This window comes from Danio rerio, chromosome 12, assembly GCF_052040795.2.
Source record: "Danio rerio strain M-AB ecotype USA chromosome 12, GRCz13ab, whole genome shotgun sequence".
Classification (NCBI taxonomy): Eukaryota; Metazoa; Chordata; class Actinopteri; order Cypriniformes; family Danionidae; genus Danio; species Danio rerio.
Genome location: NC_141032.1, coordinates 1,253,485 through 1,277,500, shown reverse-complemented (window position 1 = coordinate 1,277,500; position 24,016 = coordinate 1,253,485). Strand labels below are relative to the sequence as shown.

At 33.4% G+C, this 24,016-nt stretch overlaps 2 protein-coding genes and 1 long non-coding RNA gene across 9 annotated transcripts in view; 1 reads left to right on the top strand and 2 right to left on the bottom strand.

Moving 5' to 3' along the window:
• lmf1 (lipase maturation factor 1) overlaps window positions 1-8,594 on the bottom strand; it is a 48,956-nt gene extending 40,362 nt beyond the window's left edge. For 2 of the 3 annotated variants that reach the window (XM_087275565.1, XM_087275566.1), the window contains exons 1-2: window positions 8,359-8,594; window positions 4,354-4,663 (exon numbers count right to left, since the gene is read on the bottom strand). Coding sequence is in view for 1 of the 3 variants with exons in the window: in XM_087275564.1 (XP_087131690.1) it covers window positions 4,250-4,260; window positions 4,354-4,663; window positions 8,359-8,578 (541 nt within the window). In the remaining 2 variants the exon portion in view is untranslated. Of the gene's footprint in view, window positions 1-4,249; window positions 4,261-4,353; window positions 4,664-8,358 lie in introns of all 3 variants that reach the window. The other variant, XM_087275564.1, reaches the window with a different exon arrangement.
• Window positions 8,595-10,459: 1,865 nt separating this feature from the next.
• sox8a (SRY-box transcription factor 8a) lies at window positions 10,460-23,876 on the top strand. Of its 5 annotated transcripts, XM_087274548.1 has the most exons (6): window positions 10,460-10,926; window positions 14,079-14,308; window positions 17,109-18,864; window positions 18,916-19,710; window positions 19,848-20,220; window positions 20,318-21,039. In XM_087274548.1, exons 1-3 carry the CDS (start codon window positions 10,553-10,555, stop codon window positions 17,708-17,710), a joined length of 1,206 nt encoding a protein of 401 aa, XP_087130674.1. In that variant the 5' UTR covers window positions 10,460-10,552; the 3' UTR covers window positions 17,711-18,864; window positions 18,916-19,710; window positions 19,848-20,220; window positions 20,318-21,039. The 5 variants fall into 5 exon arrangements, with proteins under 5 accessions (XP_087130674.1, XP_087130673.1, XP_087130672.1 ...); XM_087274547.1 differs by having other exon boundaries at window positions 17,109-19,269; window positions 19,507-19,734; window positions 19,929-21,039; XM_087274546.1 differs by having other exon boundaries at window positions 17,109-19,954; window positions 20,005-20,220.
• On the bottom strand, window positions 19,690-22,946 carry LOC147841241 (uncharacterized). The gene is made up of 3 exons (XR_015503748.1): window positions 20,328-22,946; window positions 19,997-20,230; window positions 19,690-19,944 (listed from the first exon to the last, which is right to left on the bottom strand). It is a non-coding gene; the product is annotated as an uncharacterized LOC147841241 (long non-coding RNA).
• Window positions 23,877-24,016: the final 140 nt, after the last annotated feature.

The window sequence follows — 24,016 nt, the reverse complement described above, 5'->3', positions numbered from 1 at the left end:
TCAAAGAGTGCATTATAATATTTCATCACTGGGAGAGTGAGTACACAAATGAGTCACTTTAACAAGAGCAGACACCCTAATCAAACATTACTCCAGTAAAGCCCTTCTTTTCAATAGTATTGGAGTTTTAATTTACTTAAGTGAAAAAGTAAAAGGAATTACTGATTAATGTTTGTTATGCAAGAATGTTAAATTAGCAAGATGTGTCATGCTTCAATTATTACACTTATAACAATCATATATGCAGGGTAATTCAAGCTAATGCATGTAGGAGACTCACTCTGAATGGATCATTTCAATCAGTGAAACTTTTACTGGAGACTCACTCTGAACAAAAAATTTGAATCAGCGAATCATATACTGGCGACTCTAAACGAATCATTTGAATCAGCAAATATTTTACTGGAGACTCGCTATAAACAGATCATTTAAATTAGTGAATCATTTACTGGAGACTCACTATGAACAGATAATTTAAATCAGTGAATCTTCTACTGGAGAGTCACTCTGAATAGATCATTTGAATGAATGAATCATTTACTAGAGACTCGCTCTTAACGATCATTTGAATGAGTGAATCTTTTACTGTAGACTCACTCTGAATAGATCATTTGAATGAGTGAATCTTTTACTGTAGACTCACTCTGAATAGATCATTTGAATCAGTGAATCATATACTGGAGACTCACTCTGAAAAGATCGTTTAAATCAGTGAATCATGTACTGGAGATTCACTCTGAACAGATCGTTTAAATCAGTGACTCATATACTGTAGACTCACTCTAAACAGATCGTTTAAATCAGTGAATCATTTACTGGAGATTCACTCTGAACAGATCGTTTGAATCAGTGAATCATATACTAGAGAGTCACTCTGAACAGATCGTTTGAATCAGTGAATCATACACTGGAGACTCACTCTGAACAGATAGTTTAAATCATTGTATCATATACTGGAGACTCACTCTGAACAGATTATTTTGAATCAGTGAATCTTTTACTTTAGGCTCACTCTGAATTGATTGTTTGAATCAGTGAATCATATACTGGAGACTCACTCTGAACAGATCGTTAGAATCAATGAATCATATGCTGGATACTCACTCTAAACAGATCGTTTGAATCATCACTGACAGATGCTCAAAATGCAGAATATTTAAAATTGCAGAATAAATTAGATGAGCTATATAAAACTAAAGCTAAGGGAGCCTATGTCAGATCCAGAAAAACATGGCTGGAAGAAGGAGAACAAAACTCAGCTTATTTCTTCAGGATGGAGAGATCCAATGCCTTAAATGCTTCTATTGTTCGACTTAGAGCAAACGATAAGTTACTTGAAAATCCTGGGGAGATAGCTCATTTTTGCTCCCAATTTTATAATAATTTGTATACATCAAAATACTGTGATAATTCAGCCAATTTATTTTTTGAATCTATTAATCAAAACAAAGTAATCTCATTAGAGGATAAAGAAGCATGTGAAGGTGATTTATCTCTATCAGAAATTCTTCAGGCAATCAAAAGTTTAAAAAATAATAAAAGTCCAGGCAGTGATGGTCTCACCGCTGAACTATATAAGATGTTTGATAAGGAATTATCTCCTTTTTTACTAAAAGTGTTTGAGGAAAGTTTTGATTTGGAGGCTCTTCCACCAACTATGACACAAGGGGTCATCACCTTGATCCCCAAACCCAATAAAGATAAAGAATGTCTAGAAAACTGGAGGCCTATCACCCTTTTAAATAATGACTACAAAATCTTAGCCTCTATTTTAGCAAGAAGAATTAAAGATGTGCTTAACTCGATTATTGATGAGTCGCAATCAGGCTTCATGGAGAAACGTCATATTACAAATAACATCAGATTAGTTCTAGACCTTTTAGATTATGAAGATCTTATCCCTAATGACAGTTTCCTACTTTTTCTAGACTTCTACAAAGCCTTTGATTCGCTCGAACACAAATTCATATTTAAAGCTCTTGATAAGTTTGGTTTTGGTGATTATTTTTGTAGAGCCATTCGCACATTATATAAAAACAATAATAGCTGTATTAAATTAAAATTTGGAACATCACCAAGATTCAGCTTGTCACGAGGAGTGAGACAAGGATGTCCTATATCTCCATATTTATTTTTACTAGCCTCACAACTTTTAGCTCTCCACATTTCTAGTAGTAATTTACAAGGTATTACAATTGATGATAGACAAATTATTATTAGCCAGCTGGCTGACGACACTACTTTATTCCTGAATGATGCTTCACAAATCCCTTTTGCTTTAAAACTGATTGAATCCTTCTCCAAAGCTTCAGGTCTTTGTTTAAATATCAAAAAATGTGAATTGATGGCAATTAAAAACTGTAATGTTCCCATTATATGCAACATCCCTGTGAAAGATCAAATAACATACTTAGGAATTGTAATAAATAAGGACCAAAAAACAAGATGCAAACTCAATTTTGATCCTTTAATATTGAAAACTCAAAAGAAACTTAATTCGTGGCTGCAGAGAGACTTATCAATAAGAGGAAGAATTTTACTCTCTAAAGCTGACGGATTGTCTCGACTGACCTATGCAGCGCTTTCCTTGGAGGTAAATAAAGAAACATTAAAAAGGATTGATAGCATGTTAAATAAATTTGTCTGGAAAAACAAAATTCACCTAATTAAGAAATCAGTAATAATGAACCCCATAAAACAAGGAGGACTGAATTATCTAGATTTTACTACGTTAAACAACACCTTTAAAATTAATTGGCTCAAAAACTTTCTTAAAAATCCCCACTCACTCTGGAATATTATCCCTAATTATATTTTCTCCAAAGTTGGTGGTTTAAATTTTCTTTTACTTTGTAATTATAATGTTTTGAAGATACCGATCAAACTCTCCAATTTTCATAAGCAGATGCTCTTGGCCTGGTCTCTAATATACAAGCATAACTTTTCTCCACACAGATATTATTTATGGAATAATAAAGACATTCTTTACAAAAATAAATCACTCTATTTTGAAAATTGGTTTAAAAACAACTTTCTTTTAGTTGGCCAGCTCTTTAACTCAGAAGGCAGACTTTACAACTATCCAGATTTCTTGCAGAAGTTTAACATTCCTGCTACTCCTAGTGAATATGCCATTGTTGTAAACTCCATCCCTTCTGGCGTGTTTATTCTAATGCAAGGTGTCACACTACCATGGCCACACACTCACTCCCTGAATTTAATCGACACAATGGTTGGAAGTGTGTGTTTTTCAGCAGACCAACAAAAAAATAACTGTAAAATTAGAGGCCTCTTCCAGAGAGAGATCATAACAATCCCTTATGTAATACCTTATTGGAACAACACTATTGAAAATATTCCATGGGAGAAAGTATGGACTTTGCCTCACAAGTATCTGATTACAAATAAAGTAAAAGAAGTAACATTTAAATTAATTCACAAATGTTATCCTACAAAGGTCTGTCTTCAGAAATATAAGCCTGACATTGACTTAAACTGCTCATTCTGTCACTCTTCGGAGGAAGACTCTATTCATTTGTTCTGGCAGTGCTCCTTCACAGAGAGATTCTGGTCAGATTTGTTGATCTTTATTCAATCTTATATTATGAGTGACTTTTCCTTTTCTTTTAAAGTTATATTCTTTGGATTATTTGATGACTTAAAAGAAAACATGGAAAAAGTATATGTAGTTAATTTGTGTATTCTATTAGCCAAGTTTCATATTCACAAACAGAAGTTTAGTGGCTCTAAACCTTTTTTTGATCTATTCAAAATCGACCTAGACCAATATTTGGAAACTATCCAGCATTCTCTTCATCCAAAAGCAACAAAAACGGTATCCTTATATTCTTCTTTTGTGTCTCTTTAAGATGTAACTTTATTTCATCAGTCCTATTTTTGTTACCCTGGCGTTTATTTGTCCTTGTGTGTATTTCTGTGCATTTTTTTATTTATTTGTATTTTTTGTCTCTATGTATGTAATTGTATTTGATTGACCTCTTTAATAAAAAAAAAAAAACAGATCGTTTGAATCAATGAATCATATACTGAAGATTCATTCTGAACAGATCATTTGAATCAGTTTTCGTTGATTTCATTCAGGAGATGTAAGAGTATTAAATATTGCAATACTGTGTTTTGGAATGCAAGTAAAGTATAAATTTCTCAAATAAACTCCAGTACAGATACTTATATATACTTGAGGACGTACAAATATTCCATATAACAATGTGAAGAAATGATTACTCACCAAAAGAGTACCTGGAAAAGAGGAAAAAGAGAATTATTTGAGATCAAATCATCCCAAAAAAGTGAAACTGTTAGTAATATGAATGCATGTGTTTCAATGCTCACCAAAGCTGTCCGACGTTCACAATGGAGTGATACAGGATCCACAGCGTCCCCATAATGACCATATTGGCGGACCCCAAAAACAGCACCAACCCTGAAAGAGCCATTCCTGCCAGCGCAATCAGATCCAGGTTTGCATCCATATCGCTCCAGTCCATGAACCAGAGGATTGAAGGAGTGTAAGACAGAGCGGAGAGGTCAATCTTTCCTCCAACATAACGCTTAACACTCCTCAGGTAATCTTTACACGGCATGAGGCCTTTCTCTCCGATCAGCTGCTTATTCTGGTTGTAGGCGACAGTGAAAGCCACCACTGCAAAACAGATGAGGAGATGAGCTATTATATGCTGTCTAAATAACATTCAAACATTTAAAAATTAAAAAACAATACATATTCTGCATGATCAGATTTACCCAAACTCAAATACTACCATAATAACTACTAATAAGCAGCAAGTTAGGAGTTAAAGGTAAAAGTCGTAATTAATGGCGAGTATTATACATTAGAATAAGCAACAGTGAAAGCCGCAACTGCAAAACAGACGAGTTATTAATGTATTAATACTAACAGATGAGTTATTATTTTCTGTCTGCTCTAACATGAACTTAATAAAGCAAAAAAAAAACAAGTATTTAAAATAAATTAAATAAAAAGTGCATATTCTGCATGATCATATTTTTCATCCCTAATCCTACACAATATCCAAACCCAAATACTACCATAATAACTACTAAAGAGCAGCAAATTAGAGGTTTATTGTGGCAAAAGTCGCAATTAATGGCAAATATTATACCTTAAAATGAGCAAATGTAAAAGCCACAACTGGAAAACAGATGAGGAGATGCATTAATATTATTATTTATTATTATTATTATTATTATTATGAACCTAATAAAGCACAAAAACAATTTATTGACTTCTGCGAATCACAAAAATAGTACAAATTACATGTTTAATGAGGCAAAAGTCATAATTAATGGCGAGTATTATACATTCAAATAAGTGACAGTAAAAGCCACAACTGGAAAACAGACGAGTTATTAATGTATTAATAATAACAGACAAGTTATTATTTTCTGTGTAATCTAACATGAACATAATAAAAAATAAAAAAAGCTAATCCTAATCCTACACAATATCGAAACCCAAATACTACCATAATAACTACTAAAGAGCAGCAAATTAGAAGTTTACTGTGGCAAAAGTTGTAATTAATGGCAAATATTATACCTTAAAATGAGCAAATGTAAAAGCCACAACTGGAAAACAGATGAGGAGATGCATTAATAATATTATTATTATTATTATTATTATTATTATTATTATTATTATGAACCTAATAAAGCACAAAAACAATTTATTGACTTCTGTGAATCACAAAAATAGTACAAATTACAGGTTTAATGAAGCAAAAGTCATAATTAATGGCGAGTATTATACATTCAAATAAGCGACAGTGAAAGCTACAACTGCAAAACAGACGAGTTATTAATGTATTAATAATAACAGACGAGTTATTAATGTATTAATAATAACAGACGAGTTACTATTTCCTGTGTGATCTAACATAAACATAATAAAGCAAAAAAAAGCATTTAAAATAAAATTAAATAAAAAGTGCATATTCTGCATGATCATATTTTGCATCCCTAATCCTACACAATATCCAAACCCAAACACTACCATAATAACTACTAAAGAGCAGCAAATTAGAGGTTTATTGAGGCAAAAGTTGTAATTAATGGCAAATATTATACCTTAAAATGAGCTAATGTAAAAGCCACAACTGGAAAACAGATGAGGAGATGCATTAATATTATTATTTATTATTATTATTATTATTATTATGAACCTAATAAAGCACAAAAACAATTTATTGACTTCTGCGAATCACAAAAATAGTACAAATTACATGTTTAATGAGGCAAAAGTCATAATTAATGGCGAGTATTATACATTCAAATAAGTGACAGTAAAAGCCACAACTGGAAAACAGACGAGTTATTAATGTATTAATAATAACAGACAAGTTATTATTTTCTGTGTAATCTAACATGAACATAATAAAAAATAAAAAAAGCTAATCCTAATCCTACACAATATCGAAACCCAAATACTACCATAATAACTACTAAAGAGCAGCAAATTAGAAGTTTACTGTGGCAAAAGTTGTAATTAATGGCAAATATTATACCTTAAAATGAGCAAATGTAAAAGCCACAACTGGAAAACAGATGAGGAGATGCATTAATAATATTATTATTATTATTATTATTATTATTATTATTATTATTATTATTATTATTATTATTATGAACCTAATAAAGCACAAAAACAATTTATTGACTTCTGTGAATCACAAAAATAGTACAAATTACAGGTTTAATGAAGCAAAAGTCATAATTAATGGCGAGTATTATACATTCAAATAAGCGACAGTGAAAGCTACAACTGCAAAACAGACGAGTTATTAATGTATTAATAATAACAGACGAGTTACTATTTCCTGTGTGATCTAACATAAACATAATAAAGCAAAAAAAAGCATTTAAAATAAAATTAAATAAAAAGTGCATATTCTGCATGATCATATTTTGCATCCCTAATCCTACACAATATCCAAACCCAAACACTACCATAATAACTACTAAAGAGCAGCAAATTAGAGGTTTATTGAGGCAAAAGTTGTAATTAATGGCAAATATTATACCTTAAAATGAGCAAATGTAAAAGCCACAACTGGAAAACAGACGAGTTATTACTATATAAATAATAACATGAGTTATTATTTTATGTCTGATCTAAAATGAACTTAATAAAGCAAAAAAAAAATACATTTAAAATAAAAAAATACATATTGTGCATGATCATGTTCTACATCCTTAATCTTACACAATACACCCTACCTTTATAACTATTAATAAGCAGCAAATTAGGACTTTATTAAGTCAAAAGTCAAAATTAATACCCGGTATTATAAGCGATTTTAAATTAAAACCACAATCATACAGCAAATCACAGCAATTGATTCAATTTAAAAATTAAAAAGTACAAATTGTGCATGATCATATTGTACATCCTTAATCCTACACAATATTAGTCAGACCTTAATTGAAGACTAGGCAGTGGTTAGCCCCGTCAAAGGTCGCTGGTTCGAGTCCGAGCTGGGTCAGTTGGTGTTTCTGTGTGGAGTTTGCATGTTCTCCCCGTGTTGGCGTGGGTTTCCTCCGGGTGCTCCGGTTTCCCCCACAGTCCAAACACATGCGCTATAGGGGAACTGATCAACTTTATTGGTCGCAGTGTATGAGTGTGTATAAATGTGAGAGTATATGGGTGTTTCCCTGGGTTGAGGCAGAAAGGCATCCACTGTGTAAAACATATGCTGGATAAGCTGGCGGTTCATTCCGCCGTAGTGATGCCTGATGAATTAAGGACTAAGCTGAAGAAAAGTGAATGAATTTGCACGGATTAATTGTTCACTAAAAGAATAATGATGTGCGCTAGCAAAATAAACATGGAGAATTTTGATTTTAGGAGGACTTTAAAGGTCCCGTGAAGTGCTTTGAAGTGCTTTTGAGATGTCAAAAAAAATAAAGAGAGGGTAGGACATAGTTTAGCTCCTCCCCTTTAAAAAAAACAGCCATTAGCGTTTTGATTGGTCAAGAATTGTTGAGAAACTGATGTCAAAAAATTATTGATCAATTTAGGCTAAAGTTACAGCAAACTGCAGGCTTAGGATGTGTATATCAGTTTTATACCTTCTAAACGAAAATTTGGTGACAGACACTAGCCTAAAATCCTACAAATGAACAATACTAACGCTAACATCCAAAAAAAACTTTTTTAATTTCATGGGAGCTTTAATGAGGAAACATAAAGACGTTTGTAGTAGATCAAGCTGACTGGCAGCTAGTCACTCATTAAAAAAATATCCTCGCACTAACTAATCAAACTAATTGTGCGTGGTCTCCTAGCAACGGCGTCATTTCATCTCCAGTCAGACTCACAGTAGATGAAGGCGATGGATCTCAGAAGGACGATGCGCGTGAGCCAGAATGACCCTCTCTGGACCAAAACACCCACTTTCTTCTCATATTTACTCGAATGTTCGTCTCGTTTTGTGTCGCTGCAACTGTCGTGTGCAGTATTATCCACAACAAGCGGATCGCCACGTCGCTTTCTAAGGAAACTCTCGCTGGTCTCCGAACTCTCACTGGAGGACGCCATGTTTGCAGCGTTTTGCGCATCCTCGTGGAATCACGTGCAGCGCACTGACCTATCAGAAGACGGTGCGCCTCTGCCAACACAGCACGCAGAGCGATGACAGATCTGCTATAAAGTTCACGAAGACGCTCAATCTTGCGCAATATATAAATTAATCTCAAATATAAAATAAAGCAATGTTGTTGAAATTAGTGCGGTTATTGAGAATATTTACCACTGTGAGATCTTAAACTCATCATCGCAGTTTTTTGATGAATATTAAAATGTCTAAGGAGCCGGCGAGAGCTGCTTCTGACCTGGAGAGCTGTTTTCTGGATGATGTGGACTCTGATTCTCATCTTCTCAATAATATATAGAGAAATAAGTCTGTATAATAATACAAAGTGTGCTGGCAGTTTATTACAATATTTTTGCAACATAATATACAACACCAACACAGTCAATATAGCACTGCAAACTGCTAAAAACATTATTATATTATTATATAAGGCACTTGTTACTACTTTTTAAAAGTTGTTTGAAGAACGATCAGTATCTCATAATGCAATTTAAAAACATAAATAAAGTGGGAAAATAAAAATATTAATCTTAAAATTTGGAAAACTCCTTATTTGTTGATAATTTTACAGCGTAGGAAAAAAGGATACCATAAAATAAAGTGTTTTAAATAAATAAAGCAGTGAGAATGTTGGATAATAGATGAACACATAAGCAGTTATACAGCATTATGCTGTAATTTGTAGTCAATTATGTTCAATTAAGTTAAAAAGTTGCTGATGAACAGAACTGGCCAATCAGAGCAGTTGCGTAAAATAATCTCGACCAATGAAAGCACAGTAGGAGGAGACTACAGGAACCTCACATTTACCTCACAATTAAACAACAATGTTTATCAATATTAGGAATTTTAAGTACTCGTTTTATCTTTGTATATTTGTTTATGTATAATTAATTAATACTATATGAGATTAAAATATGAGTTAGGTTATGGTTATTAATTATGCATAATAAACTGCCAATACTACATTAAATACATGTACCAAGGGCATGAATAGACATGTAACAGGTTTTGTAAAGTAAATAAAATGTATTAAACACTGTCAGAATGTTGGATATACAGCAGTATGCTCTAATTTGTAATCAATTATGTTTAATTAAGTATGAAAGTAGCTGATGTACAGCACTGGCCAATCAGAGCAGCTGCTTAAAATCTTCTCGACCAATGAGAAAACAGGAGGAGGAGACTATAAAAGGAAAGACTCTGCATCATAAAACTGAGAAAATAGTGCGATTATTGAGAATATTTACGACTCTGAGATCTTAAACTCATCATCTTCTTAATAATACAAATAAGTCTGTAAAATAATACAATGTGCTGGCATTTATTACAATATTTTTGCAACATAATATACAACACCGACACAGTCAATATAGCACTGCAAACTGCTAAAAACACTATTATATTATTATATAAGTCACTTTTTACTACTTTTTAAGGTTAAAAGTTGTTTGAAGAACGATCAGTATCTCATAATGCAATTTAAAAACATAAATAAAGTGGGAAAATAAAAATATTAATCTTAAAATTTGAAAAACTCCTAATTTGTTAATAATTTTCCAGCGTAGGAAAAAAGGATACCTTAAAATAAAGTGTTTTAAATAAATAAAGCAGTGAGAATGTTGGATAATAGATGAACACATAAGCAGTTATACAGCATTATGCTGTAATTTGTAGTCAATTATGTTCAATTAAGTTAAAAAGTTGCTGATGTGCAGAACTGGCCAATCAGAGCAGTTGCGTAAAATCTACTCGACCAATGAGAAAACAGAAGGAGGAGACTATTAATAATGCCGCACAAAACTTCTCTCTCGCCAATAAGTTGTGTAATGTTGCCAGTTCCTCAGCGCGACGCGTCATGAAACCGAACAATTAGTGCGCTTATTGGGAATACTTCTGTGAGATCGCAGGATTTTAAAATGTCTAAGGAGCCGGATAAAGCTGCTTCTATCCCGGAGAGTTGTTTTCTGGATGATGTGGACTCTGATTCTCCGTCTTCTCCATCTGTGTCTGATGATCCAGGCTCGCGCGCCGCTCCGCCACCGGACACCGATGGAGACGCGCGGTTCCCGGTGTGCATCCGAGACGCGGTGTCGCAGGTCCTGAAGGGCTACGACTGGTCCCTAGTGCCGATGCCGATGCAGGGAAGTCGGTCTCTGAAGGACAAACCGCACGTGAAGAGACCCATGAACGCGTTTATGGTGTGGGCGCAGGCGGCGCGGAGGAAACTCGCCGATCAGTACCCGCATCTGCACAACGCGGAGCTCAGCAAGACCCTCGGGAAGCTCTGGAGGTACTGATTAATGCATGTGTTTTATAATAAACACTTATTCGGAAACTGCGATGCAAACTTTTTTTTTATGCAATAATATTTTGATTAATTAGTCAGTGAATATAGGCAATAATATTTGGTGCATTCAAACAAAACAGTTTTATTAAACAGTTATACACTGAAAAAAATTATTCAAAGATGATTCCTTGGATTTACTCATTTTTTTACGTTAGTTGGTTGTAAACAATTTATTTGGGCTGACTTTAAACAAACAAATTAGGTTGAACATTATTAAACTTAATTTGTTTGTTTAAATTCAACACAAATAAATTGTTTGCAACAGTTCTGCATGCAACACTTTTTTTAGTGCTATTCATTAAAACAAGTCACCGAAATAGAATAGAAAAAATAGAAATTATACAAAGACATTAATATTTAAAGTACACAATTCCAACTAAATTTTTCCTGTTTATCAAATTTTTATTGAATACTTTTCCCCAACATATGAATTTCTGCTTATTTAGACTGTACCCTTCAGGGTTTTTTTAGATAAGATCTAGTTTTGTCTGTGCTACTGACTCATCTAATGTATTTGCACTAATATATTATTGTGAAGCATCCGGTAGAAAATATTAATGTAAAGGAGAGATCTGTGAGGGGTGAACTCATTTATACTGAACTCTGTAATTGTACGAATTTAACAACTTGGTTAAATTATTATTGTAATTATTAAAATAATTTGTGTAATAATAATGTAATTAGTTGGGTTTGTCCATTTGACCCTACACTGATTAATACAATTCTGACATGCAAATGCAAATAGACATTTAACAGGCTAAATCAGATACAAAACAGATTTGTATTTTGCATAGGAATTTACACAATTACAGAATTGACACAAGTACAGAAAATGTTGGCAAGGATATATCCTCCACATTCTCCACATTGACACTTCTGCGTACAAAATTAAACAGCATATTTCCTTCTATGATTATTAAATATGAGTATATATATATATATATATATATATATATATATATATATATATATATATATATATATATATATATATATATATATATACAGTTGAAGTCAAAACTATTAGCCCCCTTTGAATTTATTTATTTATTTATTTTTAAATATTTTCCAAATTATGTTTAAAAGAGCAAGGAAATTTTCACAGTATTTCCTATAATATTTTTTCTACTGGAGAAAGTCTTATTTGTTTTATTTCAGCTAGAATAAGAGCAGTTCTTATTTTTTTATACACAATTTTAAGGTCAATATTATTAGCCCCTTTAAGCTAGTTTGTTTTTGATAGTCTAAAAAACAAACCATCGTTATACAATAACTTGCCTAATTACCCTAACCTGCCTAATTACCCTAATTACCCTAGTGAAGCCTTTAAATGACTCTTTAAGCTGTATAGAAGTGTCTTGAAGAATATCAAGTCTAATAATATTTACTGTCATCATGACAAAGATAAAATAAATCAGTTATTAGAGATGAGTTATTAACACTATTATGATTAGAAATGCACAAACACACATAAAACAAGTAAAAGCATATAAGATTAAATAATACGCCATATACCACCCAACAAAATAGCTTTTTACGTTAACTAGGGATAACCAAATGCATCAGGATTGTTTCAAATCTTTATTTTCCCAGTAGCATACTTAACACTAGCATAATCAACTTAAATACACAAAGTTATGACAAAACATTTGTTAAAAAGTTAGCTCATCACTGCATGTTACCACTTTTGCACCCTACACGCTCAGAAATAAAGGTACAAAACCTGTCACTGGTGTGCTGGATACACTTTTGTACTTTGTAAGGGCCACATTTGTATCTTAAAGGTACATATTAATACCTAAAATGTATATGTAAATGTGTGCCTCATAATAAACAAGCAAACGTGCACCCTAAAGGTGTACAGAATTGTTATTTAAGCTACCGATGTGTACCTTTAGAAAAGATACTACATCAGTGACGGGTTTTAGCTAGTAATAATGTTATTGTTTTTTCCAATATTATTTAAAGAGACTTGTGTTAGACACTAAACTGTTTAACTAAATAAGTTATAATGCATCAGACTAATTACTTCAGAAAACTGTAATGTTGTAATCAATACAAATTTCCCATTGGTATGTAAGACTAACAAGCATACTAGTGACTAATTAATACTTGCTAAATCTTCAATAACAACTCAAATCAACAATATATAATGCATGCTAGTTAGAATAGATAATAATATAACACTCGTTTCTGCTATGTTTATTAGTAAACACGTGGAATAGATCATTATTTGTCAGTTTTATGTATTGTATTCAGTACTTTAGAGTGACACTTTTAATATATGTTAAATTAGTTAGCATTGGGTAATGAATTGATCATATGTTTATTACTTGTTTGCAAAGTGTAACGTGCTATCGAATGTACTAGTGACTAGTAATGAGAGAAAGTGCTAGTTTTAATCACAGTAGTTAGGACTTATGATGTATACGTGGTTCAGAGGAATAAATACTACTAGTTTACTGCTAAAAGTCTATTGACAATATCATATTTACTTTAATTTCTGAAGCTTTAATCATCTTATATAGTAGTGTACTATCACGATATTGACCGAAGACCAAATAAAGGTTCCTTTTATAAGAATAATAATGAAAAATACCATTTTAAAACAATATGTTAACTCTGTTACATTGGTTAAAAAATGCAGAGCAATCTGTAAAGCACTGATTTGGAAAATGCATGTGACATGCTTCAAGTGATGTCACTGTGGAAGGCAATGTTTAGGATACACCAATAGTAGATTGATTATGTCAACTCTGTTACTGTGATATTACAGTTAATGTATTGAATTGATTGTGTTTTAGACGCGCCATATGGAGTCTGGGTTGAGGTTAGCATCTAGAGCTTAAGCTCAAAAGGATGGAGAATGTCAACTTTGTTATTATTATTGTTAAGCTAAGCAACAATTAGCAATCAAATCAAATGTTCTCTATCATGCATTATTTTACATGAATAACGCATTCAGTCTAGTGTAAATGATGCATTTGTAGTGCATCAGGATAATGAAGTGCACCCTCAATTTTACATTAATAACAGATGCAGTTTACTGTTAATGATATTATATTGAATGATATTACTGTCCTCTGTTTGCTCAGGCTGTTGTCTGAGAGCGAGAAGAGGCCGTTTGTGGAAGAAGCAGAAAGACTGAGGCTGCAGCATAAGAAAGACTATCCCGATTATAAATATCAGCCACGGAGACGCAAGAGTCTAAAACCTGGACAGAATGAAGCAGAAGCAGGAGCCGAGAAAAACCTTCATCACACGGATCCAATCTACAAGACGGAAGCGGGAATGAGAGCCATGCACCATCAGACCATTCATGGAGGTCAGATACTGCACATTTATTATAATAATAATAATACTTTTAATTTTCCGTAAGCCAGCTCAAGTGTTTGGTAAACTGTCATGCCATTATAAACGTACCACGTTTAGGATCTTGTTTCTTTTAAAAAAGGTTTGATCTTCACCGCACTCAAGAGTATTGATGCTTGTTCAAATTAAAATAAGCAAAAATAAAACAATCCTTGAGTTTTTTGGGAAGACTTAACTGTTTTATGTTCAATCCACTTACAAGTTGACTTAATCAATGTGTGTTTGGACAGTATGAATGTATTGTGTGGAACCCAGCATTTTGTATTGTGTGCCTGATTGAAAACTGCAATAGATTACATTGTTCTGCATCACAACAATGCAACAGAACAATGTAAAAACGTAAATATCGACCGATATATCATTATTGCACTACAGCATATGCATGTTATTTTTTTTCCAAATATATTATTACAATTGTTATTATTATTAACTTCTACTAATAATTATATATTCTACTATACGTTTAGACAAACAGAACAATGTAAAAATCGAAATATCAGCTGATATATTGGTATTGCTGATATATCGGTATTGCCGATACAACCATATGCATGTTCATTCTTTTCCAACTCTATCCAACCAATCATATTCAATCTTTGCAACCCAGTTCAAAATAACATATTCTACTAATAATTTTACATTTACCTATACATTTCGGCAAACAGAACAATGTAAAAACTTAAATATCGGCCGATATATCAGTATTGCTGATATATCCCTATTGCCGATACACTACACCATATGCATGTTCATTCTTTTGCAACTCAATCCAACCAATAATATTCAATCTTTATAATCAAGTTCAACATAAGAAACTCTACTAATAATTTATAGACAAATATAAGCAAATAGAAAAATGTAAAAACTTAAATATCAGCAGATATTTCAGTATTGCTGATACATTGGTTTTGCCAATACTCTACAACATTTGAATATTCATTCTTTTCTTACTCTATCCAACAAATCATATTCAATCTTTCCAACTTAGATCATAATAAGAAACTCTGGTAATCATTTTATATTCAAATTTAGGCAAGTGAAAAAACTTAAAAACTTAAATATCCGCTAATATATCGGTTTTGCTGATATGTCGGTTTTGCCGATACACTACACCTTATGCATGTTCTTTCTTTTTAAAATCTATCTAACCAGTCATATTCAATCTTTATAACAAAGTTCAAAATAAATAAAAAAACTCTACTTATACATTTATATTCAAATATAGGCAAATAGAAAAATAAAAATATATAGCCAGTAAATCTGTATTGCTGATATATTGGTTTGGCCAATACATTACAGCATGTGCATGTCTCGTTTCAACTCTATTATTAGAGTTGTTTTTATTATTAACTTCTACTAATTATAATATATTCAACTATACATTTAGATTAATAGAAATTTGTAAAAGCTTAAATATCAGCCGATATATCGGTATTGCTGATACATCGGTATTGCTGATATATTGCTGTTGCCGATACAATATATTATATGCATGTTCATTCTTTTGCAACTCAATCCAACCAATAATAGTCAATCTTTCCAACCCAGTTTAAAATAAGAAATTCTACATTTAATTTTATATTCAACAATACACTCATGAAACTGAAAAATGTAAAAACTTAAATGTTGGTCGATATATTGTTATTGCTGATATATCGGTATTGCAGATACAACATACTACTATATTTGCTTTTTAATTTTTTTTGCAACTCTATCCAACCAATCATATTCAATTTGTATAGCCAAGTTAAAAATAAAAAAAAACTCTTCTAGTAATTTTATATTCAAATGTAAACAACTAAAAAAATTTTGCATTTAAATTTCAGCCGATATATCGATATTGCTGATATATTGGTTTTGCCGATACACTACACCATATGCATGTTTTTTTTCCAACTCTATTATTAAAGTTGTTATTGTTAATAAGTTTGTCTAAAAATTACATATTCAACTATACATTTAGACAAACTTAAATATGTACAAATTTTGATATCAGCTGATGTATTGGTATAGCTGATACAATATTCTATATGCATGTTCATTTGTTTCCAGCTCTATTCAACCAATCATATTCAATCCTTCCTTAAATAGTTCAAAATAAGAAATTGTACTTTTAATTTAATGTTTAACTAAACATTTAAGAAACCATAAAAATATAAAAACTTAAATATCGGCCGATACGTCAGTATTGCTGATATATTGGTATTGCCGATGCAATATACTATTTGCATGTTCATTCTTTGGCAACTCTATCTAACCAAAAATATTAAATCTTTCCAACCAAGTTCAAAATAAGAAACTCTACTAATAATTTTATATTTAAAAATTATATTTAAAAATGAAAAACTTTAATATCGGCCGATATATCAGTGTTGATGACATATCAGTTGTTCCAATATAATATACTATCTTCAAAACAAGAAATTCTACTGTTAATTTTATAATTAACTTTACATTTAGGCAAACATAATGATGCTATAATTTAAATATCAGCCGATATATCGGTATTGCTGATATATCGTTATCCCTGATATATCGGTTTTACCGATACAATATACTGTATGCATGTTCGTTCTTTTCCAACTATAACCATCCAATCATAATAAATGTTTCCAACCTAGTGCAAAATAAGAAATTCAACTAATAATTTTATATTCAATGGCCGATATATCGGTATTGCTTGTATATCGGTTTGCCAATAACACTACACCAAAGAACATAATAACCAACCATATTCAATCTTTCCAACCCAGTTCAACCACACGGACCTCCAACGCCTCCAACCACACCGAAATCCGACCAGCATCAAAGCATGAAGCGCCTGTCGGAAAACGCCAGACAGAACATAGACTTCAGCAACGTGGACATTTCAGAGCTGAGCAGTGACGTCATCGGCAGCATTAGCCAGTTCGACGTTCGAGAGTTTGACCAATATCTGCCATTAAATGGGCACACGGAGAGCGGCGGCGGGCAGCACTCCAGTCCCGGCTGCTTCAGCACTTCTTTTCACCATCACAGCGGCGCTTCAGCGTGGAACAAACCGTCCGGGTCACCGTCCACATCCAGCGCAAACCAACAAAGACCTCTCATTAAAACTGAACAATTGAGTCCCTCTCATTATGGACAGTCTCACGGCTCACCGACTCAATCTGAGCTCAGCGACTGTGCCGACATGCAGAACTCGCCGTACTTCACCACATTTTCCGGCTACCCGGCTGGCATTTATCAGTATCCGTACTTCCACTCCACCAGACGGTCCTACATGACTCCAGTTCTCAACACTTTGTCCAGTCCATCTCATAGTCCTGGTACAAACTGGGAGCAGCCGGTTTACACGACTTTAACTCGGCCATGATGATGCGGATGAGGATGTCAGAAATGCAGAGAACTATGGGACAGAGGTGATTGAACGTGATACATTTGATGCACATGATACACTGTAAAAAGTGATTAGTAAGTTCACTAGTTAGTTATGATTATAAGAGTAAAGCAGTTATCACTTGGAAATTTTTAAGGTGACTTAATTTTTGTAATTATGCATATGGCTCATTTAAAGAATAATTTTAAAACAACGGGTTCACTCACTTTTTTAAGTATATTCAATTAATCATTTTAAAATCATTGTGTTTACTTTTTAAAGCTGACTCTATTAGTTACTTTAAATGCATTGGGTTTACTGATGTTTTTAAGTAAAGTCAACTAATCCCTTTAAAAGCAACAGGTTTACTCACGTTTTTAAAGTAGACCCAACAAATGGCTTTAAAAGCTACAGGTTTACTCACTTTTTTAAGTAAAGTCAACTAATCCCTTTAAAACATTGGATTTACCTACTTTTTAAAAGTAGAATCAACTAATCGCTTTTAAAAGCAACAGGTTTACTCACTTTTTCAAGAGTTCACACTTAGCTCATGATTTATACAAGGCTTGTTTGGCATGCTGTCCCGGGGGAGAGCCCTGAGCTCAAGGGATCCTCGAGCCCAGGGCTCCCCCCCTTTTGCAGGGCGAGTGGAGATTTAGCTCAGGTCTATCTCAAACTCCCCCGCTGCTGAGGCCAAGGCGAACTTCCTGAGAGTAAGACATTATAAAAAAGGTTTAGGCCTATTTTATCTATAATATAGAGCACATTTGGATGGTGGGAGGAAACCGGGGAACCCGGGGGAAGCCCACGCGGACACAGGGAGAACATGCAAACTCCACACAGAAATACCAGATGGCTCAGCGAGGACCCAGCACCATTGGTATTCTTGCTGTGAGGCAACAGTGCTAGTCACTGGGCCACCGTGCCGCCCATTCTGGATAAAGAAGGAAGAGGGGAGGAGGGGGGTTTCTTCCAGACGAAGATAGTTGTAGAAAGGAAATGAGGATATATATAGTGATTTGGGATCCTTTGATTGGAGGATCATAATTAGCTAATGTGGACCAGCTGGGTCAATCATGAGCACATGCTCCTCTCCAAATTAGTTTAAAATTAACCTTCACTTAAACTTAACTCAACTAATCGCTTTAAAAGCATTGGGTTTGCTCACTTTTTTAAGTTAACTCAACTAATCGCTTTAAAAGCATTCGGTTTACTCACTTTTTTAAGTTAACTCAACTAATCGCTTTAAAAGCAATCGGTTTACTCACATTTTTTTAAGTAAGTCAACTAATTGCTTTAAAAACAACAGGTTTACTCACCGTCTTTAAAATCAACTAATCGCTTTAAAAGCATTGGGTTAACTCACATTTTTAAAGTAAAATCAACTAATCGCTTTAAAACATTGGATTTACTCAACTTTTTAAAGTAGACTCAAATAATCGCTTCAAAAGCAACAGGTTTACCCACTTTCTTCAACATAAAGTCAACTAATCGCTTTAAAAACATTGGATTTACTCACTTTTTTAAAGTAAACTCAACTAATCGCTTTAAAAGCAGCAGGTTTACCCACTTCATTAAGTAAAGTCAGCTAATCACTTTTAAAGCATTGGGTTTACACAGATTTTTTAAGCAGACTCAACTAATCGCTTTAAAAGCGTTGGGTTTACTCACATTTTTTTAGTCAACTAATCACTTTAGGAATTGGGTTTGCTAACTTTTGATGCAAAGTCAACTAATCACTTTAAAAGCGTTGGGTTTACACACCTTTTTAAGTCAACTAATCACTTTAAAAGCATTGGATTTACTCATTTTTTTAAAGTAAAGTCAACTAATCGCTTTAAAAGCGTTGGATTTACTCATTTTTTTAAAGTAAAGTCAACTAATCGCTTTAAAAGCGTTGGATTTACTCATTTTTTTAAGTAAAGTCAACTAATCGCTTTAAAAGCGTTGGGTTTACACAGATTTTTTAAGCAGACTCAACTAATCACTTTAAAAGCGTTGGGTTTACTCACATTTTTTTAGTCAACTAATCACTTTAGGAATTGGGTTTGCTAACTTTTGATGCAAAGTCAACTAATCATTTTAAAAGCGTTGGGTTTACACACCATTTTAAGTCAACTAATCGCTTTAAAAGCATTGGATTTACACCCATTTTTTTAAAGTAAAGTCAACTAATCGCTTTAAAAGCATTGGATTTACACCCATTTTTTAAAAGTAAAGTCAACTAATCGCTTTAAAAGCGTTGGGTTTACACAGATTTTTTAAGCAGACTCAACTAATCACTTTAAAAGCGTTGGGTTTACTCACATTTTTTTAGTCAACTAATCACTTTAGGAATTGGGTTTGCTAACTTTTGATGCAAAGTCAACTAATCATTTTAAAAGCGTTGGGTTTACACACCATTTTAAGTCAACTAATCGCTTTAAAAGCATTGGATTTACACCCATTTTTTTAAAGTAAAGTCAACTAATCGCTTTAAAAGCATTGGATTTACTCATTTTTTTAAAGTAAAGTCAACTAATCGCTTTAAAAGCGTTGGGTTTACACACCTTTTTAAGTCAACTAATCGCTTTAAAAGCATTGGATTTACTCATTTTTTTAAAGTAAAGTCAACTAATCGCTTTAAAAGCATTGGATTTACACCCATTTTTTTAGTCAGCTAATCACTTTAAGAAATGGGTTTGCTGACTTTTGATGCAAAGTCAACTAATCGCTTTTTACAGTGTATGCATTCTGTACCTTTTATCGTGACATTTCATTCCTTTTTTTCTGGTAATTGCGACCTTTAGATTTCCTGATAATATAAGGTTTATTTGTTAAAATGAACAAACACTGTGTTTAGTAAAACATGTTAAACAACAATTGTTGTTAGACACACCTTTGGATATTAAACTGCCATTGCATAAATGTTGAACAAATGATGTAGGAGTGTTGTTCGACCCTAGAAGTCTGATATGCAGTATGGCAATATATGCAAATACATTTCAAAATGTGCAAACCTCACCAGTTAGAATTACGAACATGTATATGTTCACATGTAATGGCGATAATCTGATCTACATGCTCATATGGCATCAGATTTTTCTACGGGAGTGTTAGTTCATTTTAACTCACTGATTTAAACCTTACTGTAAAGTCGTACTGATTTACTTCAAGTTTGATATCGAATGTTTTTTCTTTATACTATTGTTTGCATAAAAGTGTGTGTTTTTCGTTTGGTTTTGTTTGGTTTTCAGAGTGAGAATAGACCGATTTCTGTTGTCAGCTATTTAAATGCAATCATGGATTTGTCTTGCTACATGCAATTAAACCGTAGAATGAATGAACACGCAGTAACGCCTGACGTCTTTAATGCTAGTCAAGCTACTATTTGAGTTGAATCTACAGTAACTATTGAAGTAACGCAGGCCTAAAAACGGCGAGGGAGAGCAGAGGAGAGAGTGAAGTGATTCTGAATGACAGCAGCTCAAAGGCCTCTTTGTTTTCATTATAAAAGAGGCATTAATTAAGGGAGGGAACCAAACAAATTCAAAGCAGAAAATCATTACCACTGCCGTTACATGAAAGCGGAGCAGAAGAACAGACGCTTCCCTCTGCTGTTTGGATAAACAGCAACAAAAGCGGCAGAACATGCATAAATTGAGTGCAGGACGAGCGAATAAGTTCTTCATGCTGTGGAAATGAGCCAGAGTCTCCAGAGCAGATGGCTGTGGGTGGACCGCCGTTTCTTTTGCTTTCACTACGTTTCTATTGCATTGATAGTTTGAAGAATGTAATTGGCGTTGACATGTACGGCACGCATCACTGTGCTCGCTGACATTATTGGGTCCTAAAACTGGACAGCGTACAGGAAAATGTAGAGTCTCGTAAGATTTTGATTTATAACACCATTGTGGTGTTTATTGTTGAGCAGTTGTTGCAGCGTGCTCGACTGTTATGTTGACATTTAGATTGTGATTTCAGGGCAAGAGCCGATGCACAATGGCACAAAGATCCCTCATACAGTCAAATATACTAAATATGTCACCATAGCAACTGTAGAATCACAACAGATCGAGTACTGTAGTTGTTGTGTTACCATAGCAACTGTAGAATCGCCACAACAGATCAATTACTAAAGTTGGTGTTACCATAGCAACTGTAGAATTGCCACAACAGATCAAGTACTATTGTTGGTGTGTTACCATAGCAACTGTAGAATCGGCACAACAGATCAAGTACTGTAGTTGCTGTTACCATAGCAACTGTAGAAATGTCACAACAGATTAACTCAAGTACTTTAGTTGTTGTGTTACCATAGCAACTAGAATCGCCACAACAGATCAAGTACTATAGTTGGTGTTACCATAGCAACTGTGGAATCACCACAACAGATCAATTACTATAGTTGTTGTGTTACCATAGCAACTGTGGAATCACCACAACAGATCAATTACTATAGTTGTTGTGTTACCATAGCAACTGTGGAATCACCACAACAGATCAATTACTATAGTTGTTGTGTTACCATAGCAACTGTGGAATCACCACAACAGATCAATTACTATAGTTGTTGTGTTACCATAGCAACTGTAGAATTGTCACAACAGATCAAGAACTATAGTTGGTGTTATCATAGCAACTAGAATCGCCACAACAGATCACGTACTATAGTTGGTGTTACCATAGCAACTGTGGAATCACCACAACAGAACAATTACTATAGTTGTTGTGTTACCATAACAACTGTAGAATTGTCACAACAGATCAAGTACTATAGTTAATGTTACCATAGCAACTCTAGAATCACCACAACAGGTCAAGTACTTTAGTTGTTGTGTTACCATGGCAACTGTGGAATCACCACAACAGATCAAGTACTGTAGTTGTTGTGTTACCATAGCAACTGTAGAATCACAACAACAGATCGAGCACTATAGTGGTTGTGTTACCATAGCGACTGTAGAATCAGAAACACAGCGAGGTGGATTTTACACATGCTTTTCGAAAGCAGTAATGAATCTGAGTGTACATTGAGTGCACTGTAAAAAAATATGCATAAGTTAACAGTTTCTGTATTTTGTGATTCATGCTTTTATTTTTTTTCCTGCTTTTTTCTGTTTCTGAATTGCATTATGGGATCTTGATCTTTCTACCAAAGACGTTTAACCTTGAAAAGTTGTAAAAAGTGAACATTTGTAATAGTGTGCAGTGCTGTATTGTCGGGTAACTGCAGCACATTTTCTGTTATTTTACACACTTATTTCTCTAGATATTATATTTCTTATACATTATTTCAAATGACTAAAATGTCAGTAAAAGTCACTTTGTTAAACTGATGATTTTTCAACATGAAAAGTCGACAGAGCAGAGATCAGCATCCCATAATGCAATTCCCCACCGTAAATAAACGGAAAATACAAAATATTGTTCATTAGCAGATACATTTTACAGTGTGTGACAGTCATGAGTCTTCACCTTGTTAAAGGAATATAGTAAAGTGGATGACTAGTCCTCCAGTAACTCCACCTTCATTTAATAATTTCCTCCAGCTTCACCCGCTCTGCCAATGACAACAACAGCCAGACAGAACCAACATTTACTTACCCACAATTCCACAGTCCAGTGGAGCCAGGCTGATGATGGCGATGCAGAAAAAAAAGAGGAACGCATCAGGGTTGGCACTAGTACTCCACAAACCCTTTTGACAGTTCAAGTCAAAATGATTCGCCCTCCTGTGAATTATTTTCCAAATATTTCCCAAATGATGTTGAACAGATTCAGGAATTGTTCACAGTGTTTCCTCTAACATCTGTTCTTCTGGAGAAAGTCTCATTTGTTTTATTTTGGCTAGAATAAAAGCAGTTTTTAATAGTTTTAAAGCCATTTTAAGGTCAATATTATTCGCCCCTTCAGCAATATTAGTGTTGGATTCTCTCCAGAACAAACCACTGTTATACAATGACTTGCCTAATTACCCTAACTTTACCCTAATTACCCTAGTGAAGCCTTTACATGTCACTTTAAGCTGAACACTAGTCAAATATCTAGTCTAATATTATTTACTGTCATCATGGCAGAGATAAAATTAATCAGTTATTAGAAATGAGTTATTAAAACTGTTATGATTATAAATGTGCTGAAAACTAAATCTCCTCTCTGTTAATAAAGAGAAAGTCATGCATTAACTCATTGAATTTAAGTGTATTTTCTTTCTATTTCTAAAGATGTTTGGTGATTAAACTCTTATTTTAATAAATATAACAGTTTAATAAGAGTGTTTTGTTTTAATGCACCAAAAATATATTGTCTATATTCAGTGAG

Excerpts from the sequence above, each read along its gene's own strand:
- sox8a (NM_001284432.1), top strand. The coding sequence starts at position 10,553 with ATGTCTAAGGAGCCGGATAAAGCTGCTTCTATCCCGGAGAGTTGTTTT. Across the intron at positions 10,927-14,078 it reads ACCCTCGGGAAGCTCTGGAG|GCTGTTGTCTGAGAGCGAGA; the intron begins GTACTGATTAAT and ends CTGTTTGCTCAG. Across the intron at positions 14,309-17,108 it reads CCATCAGACCATTCATGGAG|TTCAACCACACGGACCTCCA; the intron begins GTCAGATACTGC and ends TTTCCAACCCAG.